This window comes from Ctenocephalides felis, unplaced genomic scaffold (assembly GCF_003426905.1).
Source record: "Ctenocephalides felis isolate EL2017-DRISC unplaced genomic scaffold, ASM342690v1 CF-g0.4_SCAFFOLD_03571, whole genome shotgun sequence".
Taxonomy (NCBI): domain Eukaryota; kingdom Metazoa; phylum Arthropoda; class Insecta; order Siphonaptera; family Pulicidae; genus Ctenocephalides; species Ctenocephalides felis.
In genome coordinates, this window is record NW_020539725.1 from 25,565,632 (window position 1) to 25,590,137 (window position 24,506).

General features: G+C 28.5%; 1 protein-coding gene and 1 long non-coding RNA gene across 2 annotated transcripts in view; both read right to left on the minus strand.

Annotated features, from left to right (window-relative positions):
• Positions 1–3,589: 3,589 nt before the first annotated feature.
• Positions 3,590–24,506, minus strand: part of LOC113386755 (protein retinal degeneration B-like) — a 40,580-nt gene continuing 19,663 nt past the window's right edge. The window contains exons 13-25 of the mRNA XM_026624512.1: positions 13,103–13,181; positions 12,891–13,003; positions 12,587–12,757; positions 12,199–12,351; positions 11,969–12,117; positions 11,647–11,851; positions 11,423–11,533; positions 11,052–11,184; positions 10,834–10,983; positions 10,273–10,453; positions 10,102–10,203; positions 8,869–9,050; positions 3,590–4,280 (exon numbers count right to left, since the gene is read on the minus strand). Coding sequence (XP_026480297.1) covers positions 4,013–4,280; positions 8,869–9,050; positions 10,102–10,203; positions 10,273–10,453; positions 10,834–10,983; positions 11,052–11,184; positions 11,423–11,533; positions 11,647–11,851; positions 11,969–12,117; positions 12,199–12,351; positions 12,587–12,757; positions 12,891–13,003; positions 13,103–13,181 — 1,997 coding nt within the window. The 3' untranslated portion in view covers positions 3,590–4,012. The remainder of the gene's footprint in view (positions 4,281–8,868; positions 9,051–10,101; positions 10,204–10,272; positions 10,454–10,833; positions 10,984–11,051; positions 11,185–11,422; positions 11,534–11,646; positions 11,852–11,968; positions 12,118–12,198; positions 12,352–12,586; positions 12,758–12,890; positions 13,004–13,102; positions 13,182–24,506) is intronic.
• On the minus strand, positions 14,674–15,131 carry LOC113386756. The gene is made up of 3 exons (XR_003368010.1): positions 15,010–15,131; positions 14,824–14,925; positions 14,674–14,737 (listed from the first exon to the last, which is right to left on the minus strand). It is a non-coding gene; the product is annotated as an uncharacterized LOC113386756 (long non-coding RNA).

Sequence of the window (24,506 nt, forward strand, 5' to 3'; positions counted from 1 at the left end):
CATAATTGCCTCAAGACAGAATTTCACTTACAGCTAGTTTATTTTTGAAATGACAATAAAAAATAAACAAAAAATATTTAGGTTTTATTCACATTTTCACCTAATATTGCATATTAATTTGTAGTCTGATAATATCATGACTGCAGTTATGTATTTATAAAATTAAGGGAGGGGCGCAACATTTTTTTTTATTAGAGGAGAGGGACGCTGTGCAAAAAAGGCTGGAAACTGCCCTTTTTTTAATAAAACATTTTACTTAATTTGAAAATATCAAATTGAAACCATGGACTACTATTCACGCTTACTTAAAAAACATTTTGCTCAATTTGAAATTATCAAATTAAAAACGACTACTATTCACGCTTTTTTTTTAAATATTTTACTCAATTGGAAATATCAAATTAAAACCATGTATTACAGTTCACGCTTTGTTTAGAAAAACATTTTACTCAATTTGAAAATACCGAAAACTGAAAATTTCGAATTAAACGATGTAAACTTGAAAAGTGCCTGCATATAATTTGCCTAAAAATTTTCTAATTTGTCCCAAAATAGTGAGATTTTTCTCGCTCCGTATAAACCAAGTTGTATTGTTTGCAATATGTAAAAACTATATCCTATAAAAACTATAGTTTTACTTATATCGAGATTAATGTAACAACATAAAATGCTAAATATTGACCCTTCCGCTACATGTGTCGTCCATATGAAAGACATCCAGTTGACCACTTCTGTATACGAGTGTCGTCCATGGACGCGGACGATATATTGCGTTTTCCTTTGCTTCAAGATTCATTACTTTGCATTAAACTAAATTTATAAATTAAATAATTTAAAAATAAAACTATCACTAAACAATATGCATATAATATATATTTAGTTTTTAATAGCAGGGTATTTAGAATATTTCAACTTATTACGTATGCATGAATAACTTACATGCATTTTATATTTTCTAAAACACTTTACATACATATATATTTTCTTTAAGATTTTTACAACAATTAATTTAATATTATACAATTATTTTCTATATCTAAAACTTATCCATACAGAAAGCGGGACTGCAGATATATTTTGAATAAGACTAAAGACATTAAAAATGCAACTCTGTCGTTGATCGATTTTAAAAAATAATTCATTTAAGAGACTTTGTGTAGCTAACTAAATACTCAAGTTAATTATGAAATACCACCTATGGAACACTATTATGATTGTCAGTTCCAAATTATTTTTTAAGTGCGTATTCTTATACAAAGCAAATCAACAAAATACAAATGTTTATATAATATAATTAAATTCAAATTGAAGTTATTAACAATATTTGCTAAAAGTAATCGCGCATTCTGTATGATATGACAATTAAATATCTAAATTGAGATTTTAGCTCACAAAAAGTATTGTTTGTTTCTCAAAAAGATTAAATTTAAAAACTTTACTTTCGCAGATAAAAGATCATTATTATTAATCTAATTTACAACTTTGATAAATATATTAATCGTGTAGCTTTATACATATTCAAATATAAAAATAAAAACAGACATTTATTTTTATAAGTTGTTCTGCGATACATATAAGTAAAAGGTACATTTTCTTGGTTATCCTAATTTAGAAGTTCTAATATAGTTAACGTAATTTCATAGCACACAGGAATAAGGCATTAAGCTTTGCGAAATAAGAACATTAATACTTCATCGCAATATATCTTATGAATAAATAGCAATTTATTTTATATGTGTATATATATTTACATATAAAATAATTTGCTCGATTTTTAATATCAAATAAGTTGAGCAGCCACGAAGTGTTTACTACTAGTTTTACTTAATATAAAACCTAAAAAGATAATATGTATGAAATGATTTTTATGCTTTCTTACATTCACAAAGCTGATGTCTTATACTGATATAAGTTTAGAAAATCACAGTACTGCATGCACGTGAAATAATGGTGCAGACATAAGCCTATATATATATATATATATATATATATATATATTTATATTTATATATAAAGGAAACATATAAATAAATACTAATACATAGCTCTAGAATCTTAAATTTTAAATATTGAATGGATATATACAAGAAAATATAAAATTCCCATAGAAGCACATGTTACACTATAAATACACATATAAAATGTTTGTTAAACAAATGTTACACATTGTTTTTACATTACATACATAATTTTTAAAGTGCTTTGAATGCCATTATAAATAATTGCTTCATAATCATAGCGGTATGTATGATTGCATAATCGATTTAAAACTAGCAAATTGTTTCATCACCTGATGATATAGTTTCTGCATCGTGGACATTTTTAATATTTTTGAATGGACACTATTGTGAAAATAAATAGTATGATTTATATATATAGATAAGCAAGATGTGTAAATACAGTTTTTATGTACATGTACACATATTACTAACAATTATCTAAATTTACAATTTATTATCTAAATATCTATTTGAATTGAGTTCACATACTTTTACAATTTGGCATGAATATATTTGATTCTTTATATAGTTCAAGTGTGATCAGTATTATAAATATATATTATTCAATAATACATTTAGTTAAAGCCAATGCATTTTATATCAATACTTATTATACATTTATAGATTTTGTTTTATTATCAATAATATTTCAGACATAATCCAAATTGTGACCCACAATACTTATATAAATGTGAACTAAATATTTGAAAATTAAAATATTTACGTATAACGTATTTTACAAAAAAAAAGTATACTGTCACAAAATATATAAATACAATATACATTTAATTACATCTATAAAAGATCACATAAGGGTATATAACAATTTTCATTTAATTAATTTCATCACCTCCAAAAAGTATCAAGCATATTGCTTCATTTGTATGATTAAATATTTCATTAATTATATAATAATACCATATTAATGAATACTATTTGATTCCATTTTAATTACATTTTTCGTTAAAAATGAACAGTGCCTGACTGAAAAATATAGTATGTTTTTATATAGTATTTTACTATATAAAAACATAAAATAAATGCCAAAATATCTTTTAACCAATATTGTCTTTTTTTGTCTTTAAAATATTATAAATGAAATTAATTTAGATCTATTTTTCATTTGATAGATGTTGGTTATATAAACCAATATTTTACACAGATCTATCATAGTTATTTTTGGTATTCAGCGAGTATTATCTCACAAAAAATAAATTTAATATTTTCATTGTATTTGCCGTTTGAATAATATTTACTGTTCTTGTAATCGGCTTTTCAAACCATAAACATGTATTCGATACATGATAAACAATCTTAAGATATTTGAATGTAAATTAAACAAATTAGGTAATATTGTTAAAAAAGAATAGATAATATTCATGGTTTATAATTGGAAATTTAAAACAGTCCAGCTGCTTTTGATGTGTTATTAAAATGCATTTTACAATTTGTATATATTATTTGTTAATCAATAAATCACAATCGATATTATTTATCTTCAACCGCTATATATTTTAATAAAATATTTTGTTAATTTTCATTAATTATCTCTATTATAGCAATATTTATGTACTTGTATATAAAATAATATAAAAATTATAGTAACGTTTATTTAACATTTTTTCTATGGCCAGCAAATTTTCGATATCCTTAATCGTGGTTTTAAAAATGCTGTATTTGATTCAGATAACATTAATAAAATAAATATTTCCTATCATATGATGACCATAGGTATGCAGAGCACCCAAGTGTCTGCATACACCCACAATACCGTATTAATTGTTTAAATAGAATTTGAATTTGTATAACATTATTTTATCCTAAATTTGTCATGTTCAAGTTACCTCTACCCACATTAATAATTAAATACTAGACTTCGATAGAATCTTTTACATTTTAACAAACTACATATAATCAACGGGTCTATACATTAATAATTTCCAAATAATCTATTTTCGCACACTTTTTTAATAAATCACAACCTAATCTAACATTGATCAGATCTTTGCACTTTACTTTTCTTCTTCACTAGGAGTTCTGGCTGGTTTACCGGCTTTCGACTGAATTTTAACATTTGATAACTGGGATTGATATTGGGGAGGACCTACATTTGGTTGAGGCTGATACTGGCATATTTGAGATGCAATATTTTGTTGACCCTGATATAGGCAGATTTGTGTCGGAAGTTGACTTTTGACGCAGGGCAATCTGGTGCTCATAGACCTCTGTAGGGAGCAGGCCTCGTCCATCACCGGATAGCTCTTAGTTCGCTTCGCTGATCTGTAGAAACAAAAATAATTAATTGAAATTAAGAGAATTATAATATATACATAAATAAACATTATTACAACCTGCATCATCTCGAATGAAATTTGAAAAATATAGTGATAGAGTTGCATAAATGTATTAAGATATAGTTAAATCTGATTCGTAAAATATAGTAAAATTTCTGAACTTTAAGTAAAATAATGAATTAAAAAAATATAAATAATAATAAATATTTTTTAAATATGAGAGTAAATTTTGTATTATCTCAAATAATATCTAAGAGAAAACGGAATGGTTTACACAAAATTATTTTTATTTTTTAAAAAATGTTATTGAAACCTATAAATGTTAATGAAAATCAAAAATAATAAAAATAAAATTAAAAAATAATAACCTATTAAATGATATTGAAATACATGCAATCATTTGAATTAAAATAATAAATCTTTCGTCCCTCTGGGATTTTCAATCATTAAATAAGATATTGTAGTCTTAACCATTCCGAATACCGCAGATTAACAAAAAATATATACATATAATAGTTTTGCTTTTGCAATACAATTTGGTACACATTTAACGATTTGTAATTTTAAAAATCTACACAAATAAATTTTTATTGATTTTCTCGTAGTTATGACTTTATAGTTAAAATTTGAAATTAATATTAAAGGACTTCTAATATTATGATTTATCAACATTTTTTCTAAATATAAGCGGTTAGGAAATATACCATAATATACAATTTGATACAATTTTTAAGTTGGAAGTCAAAATGCAAAGAAATTAATCAAAATTATATTAAAATTAAAACTTAATCAATCAAAATTATAATATATCATAATTTGAAACGCCATTAGGGAATTGAAAAGCATATTCGAATACATTTTTATAAATAATTTAAATTAATCGCACTCTTCGGCAGCAAAATGATATTCAACATATTAAACTGGTGTTTAATAAAAAATCTTCAAAAAACTATATAAGTATTGGTACTAATATTAATAAAATTAAATTTCATTCGTTATAATGTAGATTCGAATAATAATTAAGCGGTAATATAATTCTGTCAAAACACCGAATATTTTCAAATATACCCAAAAGATACAATAAAAAATACAGGGTATTTTTTCTAAAATTAGACTATATAAAATGGAATTACTCTACATATACAAATAATGATGTATTATTTACAATTTGCAAATAATATAAGGGAAACATCAATTTAACATGAGATAGGATCATAAAGATAAATAACGTTATCTAGTTGAGATCACAAAATTTTGGGCTCAAAATTTAATCAAGTAAGGTACTACAAGTGTATTTTTTCAATTATAGATAATAGGTATGATGGTAGGGCATTGAAGAACCTGAAATAATTAACCATACTGAATAACAACATTTCAGTCTGTTTATGAACCATCGGCTTGCAATGCAAGAAGATTTTAATTTTTAGGATGTTTGTTCTTTTACATAGTGTCTAAACAATTAAACATACCGGTCATAACAATCCAATAAACAACTGAAATCGTGCCATTATATGTATGTTCATAATATAATATCAACTTCACATATTTTTAGATATATGATTGATATTAAAATCCAAATAGAATAAACAAACTCTACAAAAACAAATACAGTGGTACCCCGCCCTACGAGCGACTCGTCATACGAGATTTACTAGATACCAGTCGCCGTAGGTTATCGAAAAATTTGCTTCGATATACGAGAAATTCGACATGCGAGCGTGATTTTGGAACGAATTAATCTCGTAAGGCGGTGTACCACTGTATTACAATGTATCGACTGATTGCGGTCTCAGAATATGAAAACCCATAATTATCAAACACAGAATGTGTTTCATATAAATTTTCCAACTGCTTCAATCTATTTATAGAATAGCTTGAAAGCCATGGGAGATTTTATTAATATTTTATTTTAGAAAAATTTAAGTCGTATGTATTAAAGTTTTTGGCCGTTAGATAAACTTTGGAATCTACCATGTGTCATATTTCTTCATAATATTAGGATGGTTATATAAAATATAAATGCACTCAGATAATTGTTATTTTAAAAAGCCATTATATTAATTAAATGATGTAAAAATTATGTTAAAGATATATTAAATTAATACATTAATCAACTCAAAATGAAAGCGACTATAAACTGTTTAGACTAATATGGGCTAGAATAATTAATATCAAAATCCAAATAAGAAAAATTGTGTGGATTTTTTTTTCATTTACGATTATAATGATATTATTACTTCTTAGAGATTTTACTATTTTTATGTGTATGAAAAAATGCATAATAGTTCAAAACTCAAGCTATTCATTAATGCTATCACACAAAGCTTAAATCGAAATTTAAATAAATAAATTTCGAGTTAAACTCATTACAAATATCACACAGCCTCTCTTGCATATATAAATATATATGAAAAGTGCTCAAATATCAAAAAAAGTGCCATTGAGCATAAAAAAGTGCCATGCCATTCGTTTTGTGGTTAGTGCACAAATCGCAATGGAAAAAATATTAGTAAAAAACAGACAAAAACATGAAATTACCTTATAGAAAAAATAGAGTTTTTAGATCAAATGCCTTCTTTTGTCATCTCTTGAATATTTGGGAAAGAAAGATACATATATATTTATATATAGCACACCTCACACATCAATATATAAGTAGATTGTATATATCTTGATATACGCTTGTATATATCTTGATATAAAAGATTTCAAAATATAATTTTCTTTGGTTAATCAACTCTTCTACGAGGTTGCTTTTACAAAAAAACAGTCCTTAAATATCCTGACACCTGTAAATTATTCCGCATAAAATAATTTAGTTAAAATTAAGAAAAAAACAAATATTAACAGAAAAACACTCAAAAATCAAACTACCGGTTCTGGATTCAGAACTATCATGAGTGATTTAGTGACATATACTTGTATGAGCAACGACGTATGATCTAAAAAATTTGATGAAACGATTTATTAACTTTCCGCGAAAGAAGTTTAGTTTTCGCCAAAAAATCATACTTACTAATTTTACGTTTTCTCGTCATTGAAAATCTTTGAGAGGGAAATTAGAAAAAACATCATGTACAAAGTGTGTGCGTAAACGTGAGACAAAATTTGACTTCTTTTTTAAAAACGACTGCACCGATTTAAAAAATTTAAAGGCCATTTGAGCCATAAATTTGTGTCATTGATTCGTTTTGATAGAAGAAATAAATCTTTTAAATACTATAAAATTAAATACTTCCAATACAATTCGATACCAGTAACACATCCGATTAAATCTAACGTTTGTTAAAATTTAAATAAAATAGAATTTGATTATATCTACAAAATATTTGATTCGTATTAAATACTTTGGAACTATTTTGTATTATGAAACTGTACACAGTTTCAGCTTTATCTGCTTGCGATCATATGTGTTGCTCACAAACACAAAATATTTAAAATATTTACAAACATATGAATAACATTAAAACAGGGTTAATTACAGGTAATGACATACAATTCCACTATCAAACACCGGGAATATGTTAAAATCACACATAGAACACATACAGTCACTATACAATGTAGATCTACCATTGGATGTTGGTCTCTTAGATCTTCTGTTAGTAGAAATGACTAATCAATTTTTAGATCGAAGTAAAAAGGATTGGTTAATAATACTTTCAACATTGGGTTTATTTTTCAAACGTGTGCTAAATAAACTTTACGTTTAGAAAGACATCCACTTTTGTTGGCTGGTGACGACTGCAATTGAATATTACTATTTGTAGAATCCAGACTGAAAATTTAAATATATTAGTTATAATAAGTGATAAAATTTCTGGGCGAGAAAATCAACTATTATTGGGATGTAGGGGCGGTACTATGAGTCAAGTATTTGTTGTATTTGTACAAGTGAACTAAAAGAGTTTGAGTATTTTCACATATTGTATATACAATTATCATCAACCCTTCCGCTACGAGCGTCGCCTATAGGCGACATTCGCATGCCGACCGTTTGTACGAGTGTCGCCTATAGACGACGTGTGTAATCTTTTGCTCAATATTTATCACTCTGAAATAAATTATTATGAATTATAATTTGTTATTGTAATTTTCAATTTTTAAACACATTTTTATCAAAAATTATTGAAAAATCTTATGTTAATTCGCTAGCTCGAACAGCATTGTCCTTCCTGTGGAACCGTCGTAGCGGAAAGGGTTAAAGAAGTTTGCTTTGCCACCAACAAAATAAACAAAGTTCTGCTCGATTTATTTTGTTAACTATTTTTTGTAATTTTTTCGCTGTTTGATAATTATCCTATAAAAAGTTTCATGTCTAAAACATTATCGAAATAAAAGCGTTAGGATCATAACATTATGAAACAAATAACAATACCACAATGGTGCATTATCGCCAGTGTCATAATTAGAGTTGTTTAAATGAAGAAATAATTTTATGTATATATGCTATACTGCGATAATATTTTACACATATTGTAGTAATAATAATAATGTTTGGTGCAAAACATTCACAGTTCATAGCGAAGTCGCACCTTGTAAAATACATTATAAATTTTTATGCTTCCACTTACCTTCGCCGCCTGAGTGAATTGTTAGCCCCTGCAAATTGTCCGGGCAAAACAAAATGACCACGGGGCAACAGGGCCCTGTGGCCCTGAGCGGCCCTAGCGTGCCCTTGAGAGCACAATTGAGCAAGGTGGGCCGCATAACCATCGGACAATACGGTCGCTTGGGAATGGTGCTTCTTAGATACCTTTTGTAGAATATTTACAAAAAATCTTAATATATTTTAAGAAAAGTAAAAACACCATGTAAAATATTGAAGTCTTATGATAGTTGCGATAATGTAATAATATGCAAAAAATAGCATTTATCAAAGTTCGCAAAAGAAAATCCGATTTGCTTAGGGGGAGTCCATTGATCACGTGATCAAATTTTTAAGGATTTTTGGACCCCCCCTCCCTGTTGGTGATACATGGTGATATTCAAAATTACCCCCCCCCCCAAACATCACGTGTATTTTTAGTAACAAGAAATAAATCTCAAATTTTTGATTTTGTTTTGAAAATGTTTGGATTTTTTTAATATTCATGTGAAAAAAATACACGTTATATCTTACTATATAAAATACCCCTCCCTCTCCCTAAAAACCTCACGTGATTAATGAACGCCACTTTTTTTTACATTTCTTGTAGTTATTTTGAAACGTTTGTCAGCAAAATTGGTAAGTGTATGTGAGCCAAAAATTTACCCATCGCCAAAGTTATTTTACCAAAAATGCCATTTAATAAAACTCGGTAAAAATTCGAGTTGATTAGTATTGATATCATCTAAACAGTTTTTTATAACGAACAAAAGGACAGATTTTATCAATAACGTTTCGCTAAAAAATCTGAACCAATTATGTGAATTCAAAAAAAGTTCGGAAGATATCTGTTTGGAATCATACTGATCAGTATATAATTAGTTGAAATAAATTGTTGAAAAAACATTATTTATAATTATTATATAAAGTAAACGGTATAGCTAAAGTGTATAAGTAGGAAAAACCCTAAAATATTATAGTTAAAATATTATAGAAAGAAGTTAAAGCATTATAAAAATTCATTTAAGCTTGGAATAATAATTTTTTTTTTTCGAAACAGTTCATTGTTCTGTTTCGTTTTTAACTCATGCAGTTCAAAGATTGCAAATCTCAATTCTTATTGATTAAGTCAATTATTCAGACTTATCAAGAAGATCATGCCAATTTTGTTTTCAAAATACAATAATCACCTAGTTTTATAATTGCAAATAAAACATACCTTTCCAACTATATATATCTGCTTCGGAGTAAGGCCTATATTAGTATACACTGTAATATCTTTTGCTGAACCATATGCTTGATGAATAATAACACCATGATTCTGTAATTGTAAAAAAAATTAAATAATTATAAATATAACTATTATTTAATCATCAAGTTTAAAACTTACTGTGATTAATCCATTAAGATATGCTGCCTTATGACCTAAGGGATCTGTACTTAAACCATCTGCAAATGAAACTAATCCGTGAGGGAAATTATGTTGGCACAACCAAGCCAATACTCGTCTTTGCTGCATGTCTGGTCTGCCAGTTACGTATACTATTAGGTAACCTAATTCTTGCCAATGCCTGTAATAAAAAATATAGATGATTTTTTTGTTTATATTATAATTATTTTACTACAGAAACAAATGCTGGAAAATAACAGAATTATTCGAATTAATTGTTAATTTTATATGTAGAAATGATGAATAGTATGTACAAGTTCGTTGAAACTACCCGAATCGAAAAAGATATGTTAATACTACGCTAGGATAGACGTTGGTTTATAAAATTTGCCCTATCTGCGATTAGCTGCAAAATAATTATGCTTTTACACCCGCATTCCACAAAAGTTTATCACTATTTTCCAAATTGTTATGAAAATAAAATCGATTATAAAGCAGTCAATGTAAAATGCAATATTTTTTAAATAAATTAAATATTTATACAATAAATAATCTTCTCACCTCACGATATCTACTGCACCAGCTCGAACTTTTGGATCTTTACCCGTTACAGAAACGGAGGCCGTAAATGAGCCATCTACACTAAATACGACGCATTCTGTTTGTGGTGGAACAACTGCTAAGTAGAAGTCAACGCAAGTGTGGTCACCTCTGTTAAATAGCAAAAATTATAAATCGAGGAAATAAAAAAATTACAAAATAAATTCAGTCTTATGCACCTTACAACCATTTTAACAGGATGCAATCCGTAGCCCATGGCTTTATCCTGCGGAATTGTAAATGTTGCTCTTCCTGTTTTGTCTGTTAACACCGTTCCCAAATAATTCCATTCACCGGCGTTACCAGCGTTTGCTTCAAAAATCGAGATCGTTTTTAAGTATAATATAATATTAAAATTAAAAATATTTTAATATACTTTATTTCTTCATATTTTAATTATCATAAAAATCTTTTTCTAACCGCTCATTAATAAATATGAGGGAGAAGTTGGGGATAAAAAAATTATTGATTAATAAATCTATTCTTCTCAGATTAAGCCTTAGGTTAAAAAAATCATGTTAGCAGATTATTGAACACAAAAAAAACTTACCTGTTGCACTTCCATCTGAAATATGGACGTCAACCAGCTCTCCTGCGAGTGCTATTACGTCCAAAGGACCATAAGCAAAACGTGCAACTAGTTTTTGCTCCGCTCCTTCACCTGGAATTTTAAAGAATATTAATAAAATTGTGGTGTTTAATAAAGAATAATAACATTTTTACAAATAATATAATTCAATTTTTGAATAGAGCAATAAAGAAAAGAATAATTACCTGCAAGAGCATCATTTGCCCTGTGATTGGCAGCAGCACTGCGCAATTTGACGCCAGTTCTCCTCCTCAGCCATTTTTCTCGCGCTCTCATTGGTTTAAATGTCGAAGCAGAATCACTTACAGCATTGTTTGAAGTAAAACCAGTTTGAAATGAAAACGGTGAATCATCATATCCTGCGAGTGAAGATGGATCCAGTCGTCCCACCTGCAAAAATCGAGATTTGGAAAATCGAGAAATATTGAAATTGAGACACATAAATATAAGGATTGTGCTCATTGATCATTATTTGAATGCTATTCACTAACAATTTATTATATTTACCTGTCTTAAAATGAATGCCACCACATCTAAACTTTCCCAGTAACTGGCGTGAAATAGATGTGGCAACGCATTGGTTGGAAAGTTTGCCAAACCTTCGGGACAATAGAGAGCGTAATCTAGCCGTTTGGTACCCCACCATTTTTGTTGCACTACAAGCAATTAAAAACATATTATAAAGGAGGAAGTAACTTTTCCAATTTTTTAAAAAAATCAATTCATTTTGGACTTACGTGCGTTTATTGTTTGTAAAGGAATGTTATCCATAAGTCCACTAACTGAACTTTGTATTGATACATCAGACAGCCTTCTCGATTGATTGTGACCTGAAGAGGTTGTACCAAAATTGTCCGTAAACAGTTGCGGATTGCTTTGTATTAACTCCACTATTTGTGAAAATAAAACATACAATTTAGATATATTTTATTAATAAAATTATATAACCAAAATAATATATCACAATAATATACATTATTTATCCTAATAAGTTTTTATCTTAAAATATATGCTTTGTTATTTCTGCTTTGAATTTTGACTCTAGATTATATTAGTTAATTTTTATAAAAACTCATAGTTCCACCGCTTTCTGATTTTACAATCGATAATAATTTTGGTACTCACATAAATGATAAGGTTGACCATTTCCCAAAGGATATTTAGCATATCGTGCTACTCCAACTGGAGGTAAATGCTTAAACCTTGCACTTAGTAAAGGTTCTAGACGGACGGCTGTAGGATCGGTGAGATGGAATAGATTGTAGATTTGAGTGCATTGTGGTCGAGGTATTGTACCTGAAAATTTAAAAATATTAGATAGTAGTGTATTGGTATTTTAAACTATATGAAAATAATGATTTGAATAATTATTATTTAGAAATAAGTAAAATTATAGAATTTTATTGTAATTATGTCGTAATATTCTTACCATTTTTATCATCAGAAATCCTCCTAGCAGCCAGTACTAAAGCTAATGGACTTCCAAACATAAAAAAGTCGGAAACGTCAAAATCAAATCTAACACTAGCGTTTGATACCTCACTGAAACAATAATTTTATATTACATAAGATAAAAGATTAAATATAAAAATATATGAATTTTTACATTGTAAAATTGTTAATTGAAAGTGAAAGAGATACCTTATAGAAGAAGATCGTCTTCGGGTGGCCGGTGCTTGAAGTAGTCTTTGAGCATCAATTTCATTTTCTAAATTGCCATCTATAAAATTTAACACTACATGAATTCTTCATTCGAGTATACCAATACGCAATCGTCAATAAACATATTTCAACTTACCTATACAAACAGGAATTTCAGCGTTATCTAAAATAATACTGGAATCACTATCTCTTCGTTGAGATGTTTTACATAAAGCATCAAAACAAAGTATTGAACCTACTGAATCTCCTATAAGACATACTTGACCACAAAAACCTCTGCCTTCTGAACATTTTAAAAATTCTAGAACAAAAAATAACACTAGCTTATATATCTTGAAACCAATGTGTTATAAATTACCATCAAATTTATTATGAATAAAATATCAAATTACCATTATATACGTTATTTGTTGACATTATTGTTTTGTGAACAATTTCATGGTACTCCTGAGTATTTGTTGCCAGCAATGGAATAGCTCCAATTGGTATGGAATCCTGAGTGGCACCAGCATTAGACCATTCTCTGTCATTTTGCTGCTGAAATGCTGATGCCCCACCAGTGGATATAGGCGATGTATCAAAACTATATGGACTCAAACTAGAAAACGAAATATGATAAATCAAATTGTGAAAATAATATTGTAAAAATAATATTGTGAAAATATTACCAATTTATTTAAAACCAATTAATTTTTTTTCCGATAATATTTGTTGATATTATTATTTTTTTGACTAATCAAATTTCATATCTATTAGTCATTAATAGATCATAGAAAAATATAATTATTTATAACAAGATGAAATCTATTCAAAATAATGTTTAGCAAAATTCTAACCGTTTTATGTATATAATTAATAGATAAACATTCCGATCTCGTTACCTAAGTTTTTTGCAATGAGTTCAAAAACTTCTTGTTCTAAGTAATTCTTGATTAAATTTTTTGTTACTATTAATTTACCTGTTCAGAACGGCTATAGAATGAGCGCAAATACTTTGGCAATCTACCAGTCTAACTGCTATTCGCCCTAATAAAGCTGGGTAATGTTGTTTTACTACACATTCTAGAGCTCCAACAAATGTTAAAACATCAGATTTTTTGGATGTGGAATCAACTTGAGCATCTAACAAACAAAGCAATTATGTTAATAATAAAATAATACAAAGTAATCAAACATTTATTTATCAGTTATATATAAATAATTATAATTTATTTATAATATCATATAGTTGATAAATAAAATAGCTGTTAAAATATAAATACTCTGAAAAAAAATTCAAAACTTACTTAGAAATTAATAATTAGAATAGTAGAAAAATCTACATAAATGTATCAATATCAGTTGCATTTTTAAATTACGTTATAAAAATAACAATTTTAATATATTTAAAATCCTGAGTTTTGCTTCAAAATTACCTACCTAGAACACTACCAGCATGCAGTACTAATATAAGAACTGTAGTGGGGCAACTATTATCATCAAAGTCTCGTCCAACTCTTGATGGAGAAGGACCAGCAGAAGACACAGAAGTTGCCGGGCTATCACCAACGCCTCCTCTTGGAACTCTACCAGTTTTCGCAGACATTCGATATGACGGACTAAATATACTATCATCTGCAAAAATTGTAAAATGTTTTCAATTACAAAATAAATATTCATAAAACAGTTATTCTTTTTAGGATATAAGCTATTATTATTACCATTAGACCCACCAGTCAAAGGCGATCCATCTAAATCTTCCTCCATCAGCAATTCTAAAGAACTCCATTTTGCTAATGATGTTGCTTCAACTGCCATTTCACCTAAAAACATATAAAGAATAAATTTTATTACACAATCAAGGCACAATAAACGAAATGCACTTCACAGATAAGCATTTAGTCTACCTTGGCAGTCGAAAAATTCTTCGTCATCGTCTTCATCACTATCTTCTGTACAACTTTCATCAGAATCCCTTCGCACCAATCGCCAATCTATTGGATTCTGATTGATGCCTACGGATGACCTGCTAGCTTGATCACTGAAAAATTAAATATTAATAATCCGACAAACAATTTTTAAACACTACTGCTTCATATACAAATACTTTAACGAAGTAAATAATTATTGAAGTTAATATACAATCAAATAAACATTTATCATTATAGTGGACCAAATTCCGTATTAACTTTTTTGTTCGACAAAGTTGAATAATGTGTACTTAATTATTAAAACTATATGCAAATTGCAATTCATCAATTTTTAACGATTAGATTCAAGTCTACCATCTAGTAATATAAACTGAGAATTCCCAAATATAAATGTATCAAAAATTAATTCAGTAAATTTATATACATTTCTTGGGCCACATAAATAACTTTATAAATTATTTAAACTTAAAAAATACAACTTAAATAGACTGATCATGACTATATCCACTTTACTAGTATAGACTACAATTCGTAAAACTTCGGTTAAAAAAATTGATGGAAAGATCATGTTCTGTAAATTATCATCAGATGAATAAATAAAAGTATATACATTTTTAAAGTTCACATTTCCTTGTAATCAACCGTTAAAGTATTTTTAACTAATGTTAAGATTTCAAAAAATATTCCATAGGTTTCAAATATTGTTAACTGTAGCCGATCCATTTTTTAAAATTAAAAGACATAATTTTTATTTCATTTAATATATTTAATATAGATTCTCAGATTGAAATAATACTTTAGGTAAACCAACATGCAGAATAAAAGCTTTTTGAGACTGCTTACCTTAATAAATCATCTTCACTATCAGTACTTTTATTAGTATTATTAGTATCAGTACTAGTCGTAGACTTCTTGGATGCTCTCGGACTGACCTTTTGCTTAGGTTTAGCAATACCGGACATTTTCACAGCCACAGATTTTCGGTTTTTGTTGGCAGAAGATATACTAACATTATCAGCGTTTGATTTTTTATCATCGCCTTCATTTTTATCAACTGTGTCTTCTGTCGTTTCAGTATCTTCTGAATTATTGTTCATTTTATTTCTGAGAGCTAACTGAGTTTGCCTTTCGATCTCCCTGATGTCGTCCATCGTCAGGTTGTGCCACTCGTCCTGCCACGCCCAGGCCTGCCTGTGCGCTCGGAGCATCGTTTTGCGCAAAGCTAATGATAAAATAAGTAATAATCTTATATTGCAAATACCAGTAATAATAATATTTGCATTATCTATAGATTTGCAAAACACAAATAAAACAGCGTAATATGTGTTTTTGATTCGTCGTCTTAATGGGATTTTACTGTATTTCCAAATACTTCATGATTTTGGAAGCAAAGTATATTTTGAAAGCGAACCATGTTCATTTCTGATAATGAAAGTCAAGCTAGAAAGCGTCGGCAAATCTTTTTCGGACCAGAATGCGTTTCGACAAAAAATTTTTTAAAAAATTGCAATATTTTTTCTGATTTTGGGGGAAATGCAAGATGCCCATAATAAATTTTGATTCACATTTGTTGAGAACTAAAATTTCCAGATGTGTTTCGTGTAAGAAATTGAGTACATATTTGAAACTATTCCATCGTATTATTGTAATAAACAGATATATGCACAAAATGGATTTTGTAATGTTTTTTTTTTTTACTTTTCGAACCCAACCGGAACAAATATGAAAACCGGTTTTTGAAGCGGTCTTAATTTTAGCGTTCGGGTAAAAAAAGTATTAGCACAACACAACTGATTAAACCCCGTACTAATAAAATAAGCCTAAATTTTGCATATTTCAATAGGTTATACCTTTAAAAATAACATACCAAAATTTTTAAATCGATATCTTAAATAGTTTTTGAGTTATAGCCATTTAAAGAGTATATATATATATATAGTATATATAGTATAACGATCATTTAATTTTTAAACGCGTTTTTCTCGAAACAGCATTTTCCGAATTTGCTGCAGCGATTACTCAAAAACAAATGATCCGATCACTATCAGTTTTTTTTACATGTTCTATATATAGTTCTCCGTAAAATGAACTATCGATTTTTTGATCGGATCAAAAATCGAATTTTGGCAGTCCAAGAACGACCAAAATTTTGGGTAAAATTCGACTTTTTTTTAAAAAACGTAATTTTGTCAATTTTTGATTTTTTTTTCTTTATCGTAGTTCATTTTACAGACAATATTATCTAGTTTAACGAGATTTTTTTTTTAAATTTCATACACGTAAAAGGCCGGAATCACTGCAGTAGTGAAGGGCCTTTTTTTATCGCGCCGTTGGAGATCGACGATAACTTAAAAAATATTTAATTTTTTTCTTCAAAAATTTACTATGTATTTTTAAAACATGTATAAATATATTCCTAAAATTTTGAAATGATTGATAAAGTAGTTTTTTTTAATATAAATTCCCAAAAATCAACTTTTTTTTAGGCGGCTAAACTAGTTGTGCCCCTTAATAGGACTTGTATATTGAAAATTTAGAACCGCCAAATCAATGAACTTATTTTTTTGATTAGTTTTTCTTCAATATAATATATAAGTCACAATAAAACACAATGATAATAATCACTAAAAATAAAGTAATACTCCTAATAAGTGGGATCAAATTTTAAATAAAATTGAACTACTCATACTCTGCTTTTAAAATCTTCTACTTTAACACGACATCCGCATGATGTGGTATGTGTACGGATGTCGTCCATGGACGACATGTTCTGCTTCGGTCTTTACTTCAAGATTTATGACGATGATCGGGCGTAATTCCTAGTAAAACTCTTAGTAATTCTAATTTTTATTGTAGTTTTATCAGATGCGCAATTTTTAATCTTTCAACACATTATTCACAACAGAATTATCGTTGTATTTGGTCCGTTGACTAGCACTTCTGCTGAAAACACTCTCGTAGCCAAAGGGTTAAACACTAGATAAAATTTTGCATTTGATTCTGAGATTGACTACTTGAAATTTAGTAGAAATACGGACGTAACGGATTCAAGGTATAAACATTGTTGAGCAACCCACAAAGAACAAAATGGTATAAAATACGTTAGAAAATAATACTTTTGACACATATTATGACAATTCCGTTTTCATTCATTTTCCTCATAATTTTGTTATAGCACATGCGATAAATGAAATAAATAACTAAAGAATGTAATTTAATTAATTATAAAATTATTTTAATTATTTCGAAACTCTACATACCGACATCATGAATGAATTTCTCTAGTTTTGTCTGCATTCCCCAATATCTGAATTCGACTCGGCATAACTTATAAGCGCACATAAGCGCCAAACCATCGGGCGTGGGCTGCGGTTTATCTTTGACCTGAATATTTCATTAATTAAGAATTAATTAATTAAATCCGATAAGCAAATTACTTAGAGATAAATTATTGTTCATCTTAGTTTCCAATATTTTAATTATGTATCTGAAATATTAATATTTACATTGTTCCAATAATATTCCAACCAGCTGTCATTCAATGGACCTCTATTTGTTTTCTCTGATATATAAAATTTGGGATCTTCTTCTCTCACGTAATCAGCTCCATAAAGTTGATCCTTAACTACATCTATTACATCTATAATATTAACAAAATAATATGTTGAAAATTTACAAATGTTTATTAATATTATGTTATATTCAATGAAAAATTTGAATTCAAGGCAACATATCTCTATTGAATTATTACCGATAATGAAAGTAGTAATCACAAACAATAAACAATGTACATCCTCAATATTTTTTTTTTTTGATTGAAATCATCGATTATATAACACAAATATATACGAATAAATATACACAAATATATACATAATGTTACTTTCACAACAACAAAAAATCTAAAATTGTTTTAAAAATCTAAAAAAATAATGAACTGTCGGTCAGTATATCATTTTATTGTGAATGTCCCAATGACAAATGTGTTCTAAAATAAATAATACAGTTAAACTGGTTTTCTTTCTTGTTGTTAAATGCGAAATTTAAGATACCTTATAAAGACAAAAAGATATATAAATTAAAATGTTCAATGAATGTTGCAACTTTTTATTAAAACAATTATCGTTTACTTACCAACAATTCTATTCCTATAATCGCTTCCAGCAAGATTAAAAACATTATCCTGATGCCCATCATCGGCATAATAATAAGTTTCAATTTCCAATGAAAATTTTTCTACAAAAGGACACGTGTATCGCGTTTTTGTATAAGGGTATGCATTCCAAGCCTCCTCCTCTACAGTGAGAGCTGATTTTGGTAAAAGTCCTTTGAACCAACCTAAACAAAAAATAACATTTTTAAATAACAATTAAATGTTAAATGAGAACTTGAATAAATTGATTCAACAACTAGTCAAGTAAAAATCTTAGCGATCTTAACATTTCTTGTATACTTTTATGGTATGAAAATAAAATATTGATGTTGATGCATCAAAAAATCCAACGATTTCTTTTATTTCTTCTGCAATTAGTATTATTTATCGTTGTATATAGAATGCACCAGAACTCAACATCAAAACTAAAAAGGATGACAGTATCGATTTGTAGCTATCATAAAAAAATTAGAAAAAAAAAATTAAGAAGTTTGAAAATTGTGAGCTTTTGAGTACAACCTAGAGCTTTGGCTAAACTATAACCATTCTTTGGTTATTATAGTTAATTTTCATTATTTATGTTCATTTTAACTTTGAAACTGTAACCATAAATAACATTTCTCCCAACACTGTCAAAATTGAATACACAATTGCACCAAGTTTTCTAGAATTAAGATTATTCGTTGAAGTATGAATTTAAAGTTTTCACAATTTGTCGACTTTGAAAGGCCATCCTTTGAAAAAAGCGCTAAAGTGTGTTGGCAAAAAATAACCTACTAAAACATTGGAAAGTTTTATTAAAAATTTAACTATTTACGCTGTATATATGATATACAGGATACATAATGAAAATTAACCACAATAAGCGAAAATGATCACAATATCACCAAAGCGCTAGGTTGCACTTAAAAGCTCATTGTTTCCAAACAACGTGATATATTCTTTTTTCTAATTTTTTTTCAAGACAGTACAAAACGTCAATACAAACACTTCGTTTTGGAATGACGTTATGTTCTGGAACACCCTGTATTTTATATCGAAGTGCATTGAACATTTGCAGATATGTAAATTCTCGCATTCATTTGCATGAGTATGCAAATAGATTGTATTTTATTATACCTACAGTACAATTTCAAAAACCATAAAAAAATAAAATAAAATACCAAATATCAGAATTACAACTGAATGCCGAATGTTTACATTTAATCTTTTATATTTTTGAATCTGTTTCCACAATCTATTAAATTAAACTAGAAACATTTTCACCTGGAAGATGACTGCCGACATGATAAACCTTTCTCGTGTACTGTCCTTTTCCCCCGGGACCTTCTTCGTACGGTTCGTTTATCAGAATTTCTACGCCACTGCCTGCGCCGCTACTTTCCTCCCGGGATTTTTTCTGAAGATAAGAAAACCAATAATGTTGTACGAGAGAAATGTAAAAGCCATATATATATATATATATATATATATATATATATACATATACATTTGTTTGTGTATATGTGTGAACAAATTTCAGAAATAGGCTGTTCAGCAAGCATTGAACCATGCAAGGAACGATGCCAGGCATCACTAGTTAGTACAATTAATTTAAAAAACTATGATGCACAAGCCTAGTATATATTGGTAAAACAATTTTTTGGCTATACAGACTGCCCTATAGATGTGTAGTTGAATCAGTTTTTAGGCTAATCAAAACATTAGATAATTTAAGTTTGATAATAAGCAAGTGTTGAAAATATATATATGTTGTTTACTATACCCAGACTTATCAACAAATTTAGTAGTATATAATTATGCAGCTATTAATATTTCACAAGTCTTTAACAAGTGTGATAGGTTACTATAACAAAAATGCATTTTATGCTAATGTAAAATATTAAAAACTCCCGAAAGTACTAATTTCAATATTCTAAATCTCATTTCTAAAAATCTTAATAGCATAAATTTTGAATATTTAAAACTAATATTCTCTAATAATAATAAAATAGTTGTTCGAATTTTGATTTCGCGAATCGATTTATAGTCCCAAAGAATCATATTTTCACCAGTAAGTTAATAAAGCAACGGCAAGATAATATACTTATTCGCTAACAATAGAAAACGTTTGCCTATTGTTTGTAATTTATTACAAAACTTACCAGAAAATACTTCAACAAACACACACCACACATACACACATATACATATATATATAAATATATATATGTATATATATACTAGCCGGCCCGACAGACTTCGTCCTGTCAAAAAAAATTGTAATGTGGCGGTGTTTTGTGCCTACCTTTTTTCTATTCTTTGCAAAAAATTATCCTGAACAGAACCGTCACCCTGGTATAATTCGGTGTGAATTAAAAATAATTAAATAAAACACTATAAGCATTTAAAAGTAAGTAATTTTAATAATGTAAATCATAATTCAAAAATCAGTTCAATTTTCATTGTAGTGCTTTGTGATAAACGATGTTTTTTGTTTGATTACCCGGCGCATAGACAAACCAATCTGATGGTTTTTCAATACGGGAACAAACAACATATAATTTTCCATGTGAGAAACATGGGTTTTCTAAATTAATACCACAAACACTTAATGATACCATAAACGCACTGGTAACGCATTGGGATGCATGGTGCGAGAACATCATCTGCTTTATACTATCCTTTGAATATAGTTGGTCGATATTTCGCAAAATTATAATTGCCGATCGAACCTTTAATTGAAGATTGTGAGGTGACAATCCTAGCAAATCCAGCGAGTTTAAAAACTCCGGTGGACCGTCTTGGTTAGTTGCCGAATCAACTGATTCGCCTGTAATTTGTTCTTGAATTTTGAAATTTAATTAATTTACATCAATGTTTTTGGCTGCCAATATAGCTTGATAAATAGAAAGATATTTCTATGTTTATATAAATATATTCAAAATTAGATTATCAAAAACTACACAAAATGTCATGACATAGATCATTGTTTTTTTTTTTACAAATTGCGTTGCCTACTTAAAGAAAAAAAGGGCTGTTTTTAGGGTTTTCCCGGCAATTATTCGTTTTTTTTCGCCGTAACAACCATCCTTGGACTTCAACAAACATTTTAAAAAAAGAATTGGCCAAATTGGTCCAGGCGTTGTTGAGTTATGCGCTTACCAGCACATTTTGCGATCCATTTTTATATATAAGAAGATAAGATATATATATATATATATATATATATATATATGTAGCGGGTTGCCAACACGCATAGCGGCTTGTCAACACGCATCACATGTCTCTGGACAGATTGGCCCATATAGTGACAGCACTGAGAAAAACAAAAGGAAATTCAAGTGTCAGATCGGACACGGTTTTTGTTTCTCCCTAGTCGAATTTTCCTAAAATGTATAATTCTTGAAACCTTTCTTTTCTATTATAAATAAGAAAATACCAATAACGTTTTATTAATGATCAGTATGACAACACATAGTGTCGTGGATATTAATCATATATAAAATAAACGAAACATAAATAATATTTTATGGGATTTATTATTACTACAATTTGGATAAATAATATTGGTATTAATATGGAGGACTACCACACCTCCATATTTTGGTGACCCCGAGAGTGAACTAGCAACACACATACAAGAAGGTAAGAAGATCAAGACATATTTTGAAGTAGCCACAAGAAAAAAAAATAAATTGAAGTCTCAAGAATTATTAAGAAAAGAATTTTTAAAAATATAAATAATTATTATAAATGGCTCACAACTTCCATAATTCGAAGAGCATTCTATGCATACAACTGAGACTCCGACCACACACTTCAAGATCAACAACAACACGTGCTCAATAAATCACTTATTATCATGGTAAATAAGTCGATAATAAGCACCATGGCAGCAGACAGGGAGCAAACAATTTGGCAACCGCCACATACACTCAACCGCTAACTCACCAGCGAAGAGCCACATACACTCAACCGCTAACTCACCAGCGAAGAGCCACATACAATCACCGCTAACTCACCAGCGAAGGGCCACATCTACTCAAACCGCTAACTCACCAGCGAAGGGCCACGTAAGCAATCAACAAACTCAACAAGCCAACACGGCAATTTATCACACAATCTCAACCAAAAGAAATTTACAAGGAAGTTCAAGAATGGCAGTCAGAGATGCGAAACAATCTTTTTCATTAGGGCGGAGTGATGTAGCGGGTTGCCAACACGCATAGCGGCTTGTCAACACGCATCACATGTCTCTGGACAGATTGGCCCATATAGTGACAGCACTGAGAAAAACAAAGGAAATTCAAGTGTCAGATCGGACACGGTTTTTGTTTCTCCCTAGTCGAATTTGCCTAAAATGTATAATTCTTGAAACCTTTCTTTTCTATTATAAATAAGAAAATACCAATAACGTTTTATTAATGATCAGTATGACAACACATAGTGTCGTGGATATTAATCATATATAAAATAAACGAAACATAAATAATATTTTATGGGATTTATTATTACTACAATTTGGATAAATAATATTGGTATTAATATGGAGGACTACCACACCTCCATATATATATATATTATCTCAAGCTTCTTCTTTTCTAAGTTTCCTTGCGTAGGAGTGTGTAAAATATATCACTTTTAAAAAAATTCTTATAATATTCGTACTTGGCGACACTTTTCTAAGCAAGAATAAGTTTGCAAACTAAACGTGGGCAGAAGAGAAATTCCAATGCCGAAATTGAAGGATAGGTAAAAAATCGTTCAAATCAATAATAAATTCATGTGCAAAATATTAATGAAAGGCAATTATTCAGTAAAAGAAAATCAAATCAAGGATTAATCCGTGAAGATTGAACTTTATTAATATAATTGAAAATTGCTCTACACTACCCATTTTTAAAAAATCAAATGATTGAAATCGGGATAACTATTCTATTATTTTATAACTAGCACTTGGTCAAGTAATTACCTATCTACACTCTGGCACTTCTAGTAATAATACTTTATGAATGAATCTGAATACTGATATTTAGCAAGATACATGATCAAAGTATTTTTGTAGAACATTTTAAAAATTTAGTGACATACAATAAGAAATATTTAGAAAGATCATTACACAATAAAAATATCCACAAAATAAATCAATATTTTTGCTACTTTGATACATTTTTTATTCATAACTTATCAAATATATATACTTTCATTGATATTAATATTTATTTTAAAACAATGTTGTTCAAACATGATAAAAGAACAACTTTTATGTATTTGTAATAGCTGGAAGAAATGTTTAAGATATGTATGAAGATAATAGAATTCTATTTACGAAGCGAAT